Raw genomic sequence first — 13,337 nt, forward strand, 5'->3', positions numbered from 1 at the left:
GAGAGAGAGAGAGAGAGAGAGAGAGAGAGAGAGAGAGAGAGAGAGAGAGAGAGAGAGAGAGAGAGAGAGGGTAAATCTGTTAGAAAAAAGAAAGCGAATTACAAGAGAAAACATAACAAGAAAAGATAACGAGGAAATTTGTAAAGACAGTGAATACAATCTAAGCGGATATTCCAGCTATATATACAGTAGCCGACATCAGCAAAATACTATACAAAGTAAATAAAAGAAAACAAACTAAAAAGAAAATAAAATAAAAATCAAATAAACGGCCAAACTCACTGTCTTCACAACTGTCCTCATTCTTCTTTTTCTTATTATTTCTCTTTTGCTCCATTCATGCATTCTGTATGTACTTTTTTTGAATAGGTTGATAAAATTATTATTATTATTTTCTCCGTTTTGTATGATAGAAAGGCAGCGAGGTGTTCACCGGCATTTACAAGAGAATACGGGAGGCATCTATAAATCACAAAAATTAGGAGGGCAAAAAGCCTCCACATGCTAAAGTTCCTGGCATCCCCATAGAAAATAAATAAATATCAACACCAATATAGTTAACGCGTGTTATATTCATATAAAAAGGTAAAAATGACAAAATTGTAACACACAAGAAATCCGAAAAAAATTAGAACAAAGACGCTGGCTAAAATAAACTGATAAACGACAACACTGGTTCATAAATCCTACTAAGGACCATATCAAACAAGTATTTTGACTTGTATCTTCTTATAAACTTTAAAGTCCCTCCCCCCATCCCAATGTCAAAAGACACTCCAAAGCTATTTGGGATTAAACTACGAAAAATATTGTTAGTCTGAACGATCTGAGATTAGGATCTTCTTTTAAAAAACCCAAATATTTTGAAAGAGTCTTTAAGCTTAACACAAGACAACAATTCAATAAATATCATTAAGTAATATCATGACAGTTGATGATTCACATCTAATTTCGCGTACTTTGTCAAATCAAGTAACGGCGCAAGATCTCCATATTCAGCCATTAATACTTGCGGACTATTCACTATTCGAATATCACAATTCTTGAATATAGAAAAATCCAATTGCAAGTCAATATTAGCAAACTCTTTCCTAATTGACAACGCTGGTTCTACTCCAAGCCATTTAATACATCTCACCATTTTCAAGCTGCAGGTTTCCTTTAACCATTTGCTAACTTTACTATATTCAAGCTCTAAATTATCAGTTTCAAAACGATTTAAGTTCGGTAGTATATGTAACAAATGCTCCACGATTTGCAATGGTACCGTTGTACGAATGATTTGAACATTCTTTACGTTGGGATACCTGGCCTTTCCACCTATGCTACAATGTCCATTTCTAAATTTGCACTCGAATAATACAATAGTCTCTAAATTTGGGCAAAGAACTAAAATTTTTTCAAACTTGGCAACATCGATATTAACTTCAAGCAATTGTATACATTTAATGGTGCTACCATTCCGCTTTAAAACCTCTTCAAAGTATGCATCTAAAGCACACCCCCGAAAATTGATACTCAACAAAGTCAACTTCGGCAAGTAGCCTAAGCCTTGTAGAGTATACTGAAATCCCGAGTTCAATTGCAGCCATTCAATATCAGGAAATACGAGTGATAACAGATCAAAGTGGGCAGGAGTGATGAGGTCAGTTAAACTAAAGGTCACAGTCCGTACTCCAAATTTTGGTAAGATAGCTGCGTGTATGCTGCAATACCACAGTGTTTCAGCCATGCTGTCATACAGGAGGACGGAAAGGTAGGGTAGGCCATGGAGCAGGAGGGCGGCACCAGCAGGCGAAACGTCGGTTCTGATCATTATTATTGTAGTTAGGCGCCGGCAGCATAGTAACCACGCAATCCCTAGAGGAAGAAAGACATTCTATTATCCATTTCTGAAAGACCATTAACAACAACTGATCACATCTGTAAGATAGAGCCAAGAACTATTTACCTACAGTTTCGGCTTGCCCAAATACAAATTTCAGGAAGAATCTGACATCTTCCCAGATGAAAAAATACTTTTTTAAATATCTTACACAAACAAGATCAATACGAGCTCGTAGGTAACAGATACAATCTCCACACTTAGAACTTTCATATTAGATAAATTGAGCAGATTTTTTACTTAGAATTTTACTAACCCGAAAAAAAAACAACAGATTTAAACCAGCGAAGATAGGCAGCTGCTCTTTGAATGTAAGTTAATGCATATAGAAAAACTCAGCAGCCTGTTCAACGAGCGATAATTTCCAGGATCCCACTGAAAACTCTCCTTTTCGACGTTCAAAGGAAAGAACTAAGTGGGATTTATGTAATTTTTTTCACGAAGCCACTTCGTACGGAAGGAGTTGTTATAGAAAATTCAGAAGGAAGTCATTCGATTGGAAATCGGAAGTTTTAGGGCCCTTTTTATGAGTCAAAAGCGATTGGAGGGCACAGCCAACCTCCCAGGTCCTTTTTTCTGCTCTCCCGCGAAAGGCATTTTGTCAGAATTATAAAACAGTCATATTGTTCAGTATAGAAGAAAATTCAAATAGCTATACCTCTGGGGAGGATGTGATCCCCAATAGTACCTGGGGCAAGGGCTGTACATTATTCAGTTTCCTCATTGTTTACGCATAGGATGTGTTATTGGGAAAATGGGGTATGTTTGAACATGGGTCCCCAAAAAGGATAAGGATATTAAGGTGAAGCCTTTAGGGAATACTGAAGGGATTTTATAATCTAAATCAAAACACACTATGTGCATGGATATTGTCGAAGGAGCGCATCAGCAATATTTCAAGAGCGGCTTAAGATATTAAGTTGAAACTTTCCAGGCATGTTAAACTAGCTAAAAGGCACTATGTGCGTACAACTACCACTACTAGTAAGTAACAATAAAAGTAAAATATTGCGATGATTTAGCTCCATTTCAGTTGTTCCACGAACTCCAAAACACGAAGAAAATAATTCAACACCGACACATTTCCACAAAGAAATATATAGACGTGTTAGAATCAACTGCAAAATGCGAAGGTGAAGGGGTCTTGCGAACATAAGGGTTGCAAATGTCAAATGTTATTAGCGATTACAGTGTCGGTGGCCAGTAACAATAGATCGTTTACCTTAGACCCCCCAGAGCCAGGAATAGCGCATAGGGCGTCTACAAAACCTTGTCAGTCATAAGAAAGATAAGCTGCAGCCTTGACATCCTCCCACTGTGGTTGAAGAGACATTCCCTCTTTACTCAGATCCTGTTCATACCGCCATCACAAAAAATGTCTTGGAAGACCTCATTTGACCCTTCCTTCAAGGTACCACTCATAAAATATCCATGGGAGTAGATCCTTTGGCATACGAAGGACGTAGTCAAGGTATATCTATCTCCAGCGTTTCAAACTGATGGTTGACCGGTTTTTTGGTAAACTACTATATTCGTGACCTTTTCCTGCCACGATTTATTCTTCTAATGCACATGTTTTCAAAGGTTAGGACGCATTTCTCTAGTTGGACATTTAGTTTCCAGCATTCGCTTGCATAGAGGGGAACGCATATCACATTGCTGTTCATGAAGCAGAGCTTCAAGCCCATAGATTATTTCCAACTGCGTCAGATTAGTTTCAACTTATTAAAAACCGATGTAGCTTGTCTAATTTCGTTGGTTATTTCATCATTATAATCAATCTAACTCCCCAGTTACTAAAATTCATTGACCTGTTCAATTGAATTATCTTTGGTTTTCAGTGTTAGCAGAGTCAGATGTAGCTATAATCTTTGTATTACTGACATTCACTGTTAGCCCCGCTTTTTTTGGCCTTTTCATCCATGGCGTTGAGTAGCAGCTGCAGTCACTTTTTCTCTTCTTCGAGAAGAACAACGTCATCAGTAAAGTCCAGGTCAGAGATCTGTCAGCAGCAAAACTTCACACCAGTCTGAAACCTGCTTTAAACGTAGTCCATAACAGCAACAAACAGGAATGGGGGATAGGAGACATCCCTGTTTGGCATCAGACATTATCTTGAAGAAAGGCGTATCCCCATTTTCTGAGGACGCACAACATTCAACATCTTCATAGAGTACAATTTTCATTTCGACTAGTTTATGAAGTGTCGGGACCCATGTCCCTTTTTATCAGATAAATGTCCCTTTTTCTTTTTTCCTTAGATTTACCTACAGCATAATTTTAATTTACGGGCTAAATTCTCATTGTCAAGCCAACAATTTCGCAAGGAAAAATAAGTCGGCTTCGGACTACAGCTCTATATGAGTCATCACACGGGCTTGCCAAATCAAGAACCATTGATTCATAATTTATGGACACAGCAAATTCAATTTTGGGGTTTAATACATTTAATTGGCGGCGTCCACACTGGGCCACATCAGTGCATATATATATATATATATATATATATATATATATATATATATATATATATATATATATATATATATATATATATATATATATATATATATATATATATATATATATATATATAGTTAGTTGGATATATATATATATATATATATATATATATATATATATATTTAAAGTGTTGGATTGAAGACTGGGAATAAAAGTGAATTATTTTCTACAATTGTGTCAGATTATGTTTCCTCGACACCTGGCAGGGCTAAAAAGAGATCATTGAGAATTATTGTCATTGTAGTATCGACCGGAGGAACCGTCCCCCCCCCCAAGGAGATATTTATAAAGGTATTAGTGGTGACACAGGTTGTGGCACTTGGGCAAAACCGCGTGGCACTTAATCCCCCAACAGGTAGTACACTTGTCGTATCTACACTGGTTGTAATATCAGTGCGGGAAGAACTTGTAGAAAGCTTAGTACTGCTCGATCACGTTACAATACTCTATCAGGGCCCAGTAGTGGCATTGGTGACACTCTGACACATATAACTCCACCACAGAGACTATTTATACACGGTAACCCGTAATAATTCAAAATCTTCCTTAAAATCTTTCGATCAACAGAATGGAATGCCTTTTCAAAATTAATGAAGCATGTATGTTTTTCTTTTTGTCCCAATTCCTGGACTCTACAACCATTAGACTAAAAATGAAAATGAGATAAGATTAAGATCTACAAGGTCAAGTTGATGTCTTCCAGTTGTCACAGGCTAGCACATCGGCCTTCTTGGAAAGTTTGAACAGTATGCCCCTGGTCCAATCTTTTGGGGTATTTCTTTATTCCAGACGACCGCTAAGACAGCAGTCCAAAGATTTATGCAGACTTGAAGGGAAGTTTTCAGCATCTCTGCCGTGATTCCATAGACTCTAGATGCACGTCCATTTTCAACTTTTTCACAGCTGTCGTCACTTCTTTGGTGCTTGGGCGGGGGGGATAAACACTTACGTCAATTAGTAAGAAAAGTCAGATCGACTATGGGCCAGGAGTAGAGGCCGTGTGCCGTGAGATGTTTGGGCCGTGAGAGACGTCGGAACTACTTTGCCGGTCTTGATGCCTCAAGAGCATTTGACTCTGGTATCCATGCTCATATTCTACTGACTGATTACAAACGTTTTGTGAATTCCTCATTTGTAAAGCCTTTTTGTGACATGTATAGGAAGCTGAATAGTAAAGTTAAGATGACTGTATCGCCTGGTGTTATTGAACTTACTCTGCAAATACTGATTAAGAAATTTATTGAACAGGGAGATCTGACTTCTCCACCCTTGTTCAATAAAAGCATTGCTGAACCTCAACATGAAGTTGTTATGACTTGTGTATTTAGAGGGGTTGATGTCTCGTTAGGAAATTACGCTGATGATATTCTGGACGTTAGTCAAACGAACACTGGACTAGAAGAGAATTTCCATATATTGGCAGAAGAGAATGATCATATCGGACTAAAGTTCACCGAGAGTGAAATTGAATTTCTGGTTTAAAACCGTTGTATCCAAGAGCCAGTTTATTTGTATCTTGGTGGTCATTCATGAACAAGATCACTTTACTTACATTGGAGTACCAATTGAGAAAAATTTTAGTGCAACACGAACTCTGTTGAAAGATTTTTTTTGTAAAAAAGAGTAGGAAAGCTTATGGCCTTTTAGTTGAATTGAAATTTAAATTTAGTCGCCGTATCCTATGATTTCTTTACAATGCTTTTGTAGTCCCACATTTGCTGACTCTTTCGCCTTTTTGGCAGCTTTTCACTCGATATAATATTATTGCTGATAATAGAAAGTGTTTTTACAAATATTTGAAATACCTACTACGGAAATATGTGAAATACTTCTTTGGACTAGCAACACCACTGTATCGACCAGATATGGAGTTAATAGTCACTAACATACTATCCAAATAAGAACTGAGCCGTTTCAAAAGTGGCTAAGGTTTGATTCTACTTTCCTGAACTTATTTCTATAGGCTTGTCAATGGTTAAGTGTTGATTCTTACTCCGTCAGCTGTGTGCTTTTTTACGTTAAGAAGGACAATAAGAATTTATAATTATTATTATTATAATAATAATTATAATATACGGCCCTTGATACGGAGAGGGTACGGCACAGGACTTTACAGCTCCTACCGACGGCGCTGATCTCCGTTGCTTGACCCTTCGGCCAGGAGTTGCAATGTGGGGGGGGGCAGCCATCTTGTGTTTTCACCTGCCCTTCCTGTTTACCTTCCCTGGGATTCTCCAGGAGCATTTGGAGCTGCGTCAACTCTGACTAAGCTTAGAGAGTTATATCACTGATTCTTGTTCAAAACAAAATAGACGGCGACATAAATGGTATTCATGAATGCAAAGAAATTAGTTAGTGGGTCACTGAAAGTGTTTTGTTTACCGACGACCTTTTAAAACATTTGAACAAAAAAAATGTATTATCTAAAGGAAATGCGCATCGAAAAGTTCTTATATTGTTGAGGCATTATGAAAAAAAAAATACCCTACTTCCATTACCTTTGTTTAGTCTATCTTGAAGAGTTGTGAGTAGAAAGTTAAATTTTAGCGTGGAGAGCGAGAAGTTAAAGGAGGAGGGGCAGCCCTCCCCATATATAGAATTTATTCTATTCAGTTAAGCACTAGTTAAGCTTTAAGTTAAGCTTTATTTCCACTTAAAAACTGTTGTTTTATTCAATCTATTATAAAGAGACACTAAAAAGACTGATAAATGCTGTTCTATGTGTCGTATTGATGACTCCCCTATTATAGTGCACACTTTAGTTTCTTTTTACACCAAATTTGGTGAAAAAATTCACGTCAACAGAGAATTTGCCGAATTAACAACTAATTCCTACGTAGTTTCGTCTCCTGACACAATTCTTCAACTCGAACTTTTCTCTCTCCCATATCTTAATGCAATAACCATTTAAAGTCTATTTACTTCAAAAGTTTAAAAGTTAGTTCAAGGAAGTTGTGCTATGGTACTTTTATACTGAATTCAAAATTGCGATTAGGGTTATCAGATCACGGACAGATTTTATAATAATAATAATAATTTATTTATTACCCACTATAAAAAAGAAGCGGAGTACATCAAGAAAAAAAAAAAAAAAAAAAAAAAAAAAAAAAAAAAAAAGAGCAAACTCCCTCAATTAAAAAATATTTAAAAAGAACAATGTAAATTATTGTGTGTAGTAACACAAGTAGATAACAACAGCTTTCCGCAAACACAGTCACTTTCCCGTAAATCAGGGAGGCCGAAACGTAATATTAGATGCCGGTTCCGGATCCACAGAGGGAGGCACTAAAGGTACCAAGAAGATTTAAAATAATCAGTCCGGATAGGATTCAGATCTGTAGGCTTCAGAATTTAAATAAAACCAGATAAAGAAAGAACAGAAGGATTGTAAAATTAAGAATACAATGCCCAAAGTGCTGTTCTATTATACCACCCGCCATTTGCAACAATTTTTGAATATACTATCTGATTTTTTTTTTGCATTAGAAACTGTCAGAGCCCGAAGTGTTTTGAGATTATTAGTAATGTTAAGACCAAGCCACCAAAAATAAGAGACACAGAGAACAGAGAAAAAACCACAGTTAAGTAGGAGACTCGCACTCGAATTAAATGAAATATAATCGCACTTATCAACGTTCAACATAAGCCCAATCCGTCTGAACTGGTCTGAGATCCAGCTGACAGAATGTGAGAGTCCAGCTCTAGAACGACTGACAAGGAGAACATCGTCCGCATAAGCAAGATACGAGACATCAATTTCATCAGAAATGAAAGTCGAAGGCAAGGATGAAAGGAAAGGAGCAATACATAACTTAAAAATAGTTGGAGAAAGCACACCACCTTGACAGACCCCACGCCGAAGAAACACCTTTGAATCAGAAACTACTCCATTGCATTTTACCCGAATAAAAGAGTTAGAATACCAGTACCGTAACAAAGCAACAATAGAAAGAATATTGTTGGAAAAAAGGAAATAGAGTGCATATGAGTTGACTATACTATCGAAAGCTTTCGAAAGATTAAGAGCACCGATATGAAGAGGAGATTAATCATTAACAGATTGCAACATGAGGGAAGCTAGAGCACGATAGCGTGCTGACATCCTAGCCTTTTTTGAAAGCCAAATTGGTTTTCACCAAAATTAACATTTTCTGAAATGAAAGGGAGAAGAATATATTCAAAAATTTTGCTAAGAGCGCACGAAACAGTAATTGGTCGATAAGAACTACACTCTGACGAAGTTTTTCCACGCTTCAAAACCGAGGTGACTGTGCCACAGAGAAAACGGTCGGGAACCATAGAAGTAGATAAACACATCTGAAACAGTAGCTAAAGTTGATCGATCGAACTTGGGCAAACTACTTTTGGATGATTAGACGAAATTCTGTCTTGACCAATTGAACTAGGTTGCATGTTCTTAACAGCTTGACCAATGTCAACAATATAAACTGGTAATACATTACTCTGAGAAATACGATTAGGCAAACACGACTCAAGAAGGTTACTAAAAAGCTTTTCAACTTCCCGGTTCACCTTGCTGATAATCAAGGAGGCACACTTGTGCCTCTATAAAGAGGCGACCCACCACAATGTTAAGCGATTTCCGGTCCTAGCGGTCGCAGAGAGACAGCGGTAATCGCATTTTGTAGCCCAAGCTCAAACTAAGAAACTTGCAAAATTTCACCCCCTCCGACTTTATCTTTATGGGTAAAAGTTGGCCGGAAGTTTCGACCCTCTGATCACAGCCCCCCTTTAACGTTGTCCGATTGGGCTGAAATTTAGAAGTTAAGCTTTCCTAGGGTCCGGGAGCTTATCCTCGAAATTTCAGCTCAATCCGATCACTCCTTCCCTGTTTTCCAAAAACCAAATATAGCCACTTAAAGTTCAAATTTTTTTTTTTTTCTTAGCCATGCCTACAGGCCACAGCTGGCAATTGATCCGGGTGACTGAGGACTCATTTGAAGCAGAATTCAACCTGTTAGGGCCTTTTGATATTTTCAGACCGAAAAAATTATCCCCCGAATTTACATTTACGAAAAACCTCGTTTTCCTATAAGAGCCCATGTTAATTTTTCCCACCACAGCCCCCCTTTAACGTTGTCTGATCGGGCTGAAATTTAGAGGATAAGCTTTCCTGGGGCCTGGGAGCTTATCCTCGAAATTTCAGCTCAATTTGATCACTCCTTCCAAAATCACTCCTGTTTTCCAAAAACCAAATATCAAGTTTTGTGGGGATTTGCTTGCGTCAAAAATAGATTCCACTTACTAAAAAACAATTACAATTGTGTCTCTTTAGTACAGCGGTCGATACTCCTGACTGTCAGGCGGAAGACCTGGGTTCGATTCCCCGTCAGAAGGAATTTTTTATATACTGAATTTAAAGTTTAAAAAAGAAACTCAGTTTCTTTTTTAAACTTAAAACACCCTGTCGAGAAAGAAAAGAATAATACACAATCATCTAACAGTTAGTCAAGCAATAATAAGTAATAAAATGTACAAAAACGTGCAGAAATTATTTGACAAAAACTACGTTTTCTAAAGAGTTAAAGAGGCTGAGTCACAAGTTCGAACCTTAAAACGTACAGGGATTAGAAGGTACAGTTGGGGGGCTGCCGCCCCCCAAACCCCCGCTTTCGCAGCCTTTAAATACAAAAATTTTTTTTTTAACTGAAAGTAAGGAGCGACACTAAAACTTAAAACGAACAGAAATTATTCCGTATATGAAAGGGGCTGTGCCCTCCTCAACGCCTCGCTCTTTACGCTAAAGTTTGACTTTCTTACAACTCTTTTTTTTAAACAATAAAAACTTTAGCGTAAAGAGCGAGGCGTTGAGGAGGGCACAGCCCCTTTCATATACGGAATAATTTCTGTTCGTTTTAAGTTTTAATGTCGCTCCTTACTTTCAGTTTAAAAATTTTTTTTTATTTAAAGGCTGCGAAAGCGGGGGGTTTGGAGAGCGGCAGCACCCCAACTGTACCTTCTAATCCCTGTACGTTTTAAGGTTCGAACTTGTGACTCAGCCTCTTTAACTCTTTAGAAAACATAGTTTTTTTCAAATAATATCATTATAATACGACACCCAAGTATGAACTGCTATAGGACTTTCAGAAAAATCACTACTAAGCTTATTCGAATTCAGAACATGAGACCACTCCTTTCTCGACGCAGGAAAATCAAAACCAGATACCCTAGACTGCCTTAAACGTTTTTTATAAGCACGCTTGGTACTTTGCTTCAGATCGAAGACAACTCCTCGATTTGGCCGACCGCAAGACACCTATATTCGTAGCCAAAACTTAGCTTTATTCTTTACAACTTTTAATTCTGGGTCCAAAACCCATTCTGGTTTTCCAGTTTTAACTTTAATCTTTTTAGAGGAACAGCAGTCGCCTTTGCTTGTTTTAAGCACCAAATCATTTTATCATAATATTCATTTAGAGACTGCTAATCATTTGAGAAACGGTCAGTAACTTGAAGCAAATGGTAAGCAACTTTTATAGAACCCAATAACGCGGACAACGTAGTAATATAAAGTGCAAAATTAGCTCTACTCCAGTTATTCCTGTAAAACCACTTAGAACTTTGTGTAAATGGTCTAGTAGAACAGGAAGCGACTACTGAAGCAGAGAACAAAATTGGGAGGTGGTCAATATCACGATAGTCTTCATGAACAAGAACAGTTGATACATTAATATTTGGCGAGGAAACTACATGGTCAATATTAGACAAACTTCCAGATTGGTGAATATGTGAATAATCAACACTTTTCTCGTCTATTTTGTAAGCAGAAAAAGACTCAAGGACTAAATCGGATCGAACTGACTGACTTGTAATATCTGTGTTGAAGTCACCAACCACTATGAAATCATAACCAGTCGATACAACAGACGCAAGAATAGCGTTAAGATTTGCCAAGGCTTTCATATACGCGTTTAAAGCAGAAATAGTTTTTTTTGTTACATGGGAGATACACATTTAGCACAGTATTACCAAACCGAACAGCAAGGATGAATTTATCACTGTGAAAACACACTGGAGAGAGCAAACTCAGGTTATTCTTAACCTTGAGTTTATTCTTATGGAGTACTTTTCGTTTATAACTTTTCCCAAAAAAAATTGTGTTTCAAAAAGAAGAACTACTCTAATCTACTCTAACTACATTTGGGAAAACTTCCAAAAAATTAGGCTCTAAATCTACAAAACATCCCAATTTAGAGAAAACAAAATTTTAAACCAACAACACAAAAACCATGTATGATGGAAAAACACTTCAGTAAACAGATCTGAAATCAACTCGAAAATTAACAACAGTAACTCATTTAATGTTAATTAATATCACAAAAAGTCTAATTTATTACCTAACCTGACATACTTGGGACTCCCTATTGGTTCATCTCTTAAACACACACGTTAGCTGCTAGTATCCCATATTCAGCGTCGTATTTGCATCTGATATGCTTCAATTATTAAAGCTAAACTCGCCTTAATAGAGCAATACTCTGAATTCTATACAATACAATTGCAATGCCCCACATTCTTTACTGTGCACTCATTTGAAATTTTTTTTACTCAATCATAAAAAAAATTAGGTCAAATCTGCAAAATGGAGGTTCAAGTCCTGGTGTCACTCTATTTTTTGGTTTGAAAAGAGGGTCAGTGGTGTGACTCTATAAGCTTAGCCAGGGTCGATCCAGCTCCAAATGGGTGCCTCAAGAAATCCGGGGAAGGTAAACAGGAAGGGTGTATGAAAGAACAGGATGGCCGGTCTCTAAAATTTTTACTCAAACATAAAAAAAGGTTACATCACCTCAAATTTGCCAAATACCTACTTCAACTTCCCCCAAAAAGTTTAGAACTGATTAAACATTATAATATCACAGAACCATATATAGCAGTTGAAAAGCAAATTCAAAATAAGAATTCGAAGGTTCGTAATGACCAGTGGCACAATATACTTCTACAGTAATCAGGTTATTTGTATGATCAGTTGCTTTGTTTACTTGTATCTAATATTTGGTTTATCTGTCGACTCTTTTATTTTGTCGTGTTTTGTTTTATGATTTTCTTCAGTATTTCTTTTTGTTTTTTTCTTTGCTCCGTCATTATGTTTGTTAATTCGACAAGTTCTCAATAAATTCATTCATTTAATGAATGAATTCATAAATTCATTCATTATATATATCTATCTTGAAATCCTAATTCTCCCGACGACATAGTCTTGCAGTCTACTGTCGAGTGTAGGACCATGGTAAGTTTTACCGTAGGTTCTCTGTTGGGTCGTGGAAAAATACCTATAATCAAGCCCCAATAAGCATGAAAAGAAAAGTAAATATATCCCGAATACCTGTATTAGTGACAGCCGTATCATTTAGAACAATGCTTTCTAGATGTTGACAATTCTGTCCGACTACAGCAATGACACTATCATCACATTGTTTCGGCAGGGCCAATGCTCGAAGTTTCCGCAAATATTTGACAATGTGGCACAAAAGCCCCTGCGTTATTACACTCTGATCAGCTCTTTCCATGTAAAGCTCTGTCATTGAGCTACATATTGGTAGTGTCAGAATAGCTGCTATTTGTACCTAAAACACATAATTTTGTTGACCGTAATCATATTTCTTGCAACAGCTTTCCAAAGGTAAAAGTACATATATAAAAATCTAGTTTTCTCATTTCTTGACCATATAATAAGGAAACAGGAAAAAAAAAAAGGCGAATGGAACATGGTTTTCAAAAGACACGATTTTGTATTTTCTGATGCCAGGATTATTCCGTGATGGCTACTAATCGTGTTATCATAATTAACTGGTTTTACTAATTGCTGGAATTAGTTGGTACCAAAAAAGACGGAATCGAGTCACAGAGCCTACTATTGAAACATCGAGAAGACCGGTTCTCAGAAGAGAGAATTAGTTCTCTATATTAC

General features: G+C 37.0%; 1 protein-coding gene across 7 annotated transcripts in view; it reads right to left on the reverse strand.

Moving 5' to 3' along the window:
- Positions 1-540: 540 nt before the first annotated feature.
- The window catches only part of LOC148939965 (uncharacterized), a 125,190-nt gene continuing 112,393 nt past the window's right edge, over positions 541-13,337 (reverse strand). For all 7 annotated transcript variants that reach the window (XM_089106220.1, XM_089106216.1, XM_089106219.1 and 4 more), the window contains 2 exons: positions 12,753-12,993; positions 541-1,860 (listed from right to left, as the gene is read on the reverse strand). In XM_089106220.1, coding sequence (XP_088962346.1) covers positions 923-1,860; positions 12,753-12,993 — 1,179 coding nt within the window. In that variant the 3' untranslated portion in view covers positions 541-922. The remainder of the gene's footprint in view (positions 1,861-12,752; positions 12,994-13,337) is intronic.

Source organism: Artemia sp. Qi Xiang Cuo, chromosome 20, assembly GCF_049724085.1.
Source record: "Artemia sp. Qi Xiang Cuo chromosome 20, ASM4972408v1, whole genome shotgun sequence".
NCBI classification, from domain to species: Eukaryota; Metazoa; Arthropoda; class Branchiopoda; order Anostraca; family Artemiidae; genus Artemia; species Artemia sp. Qi Xiang Cuo.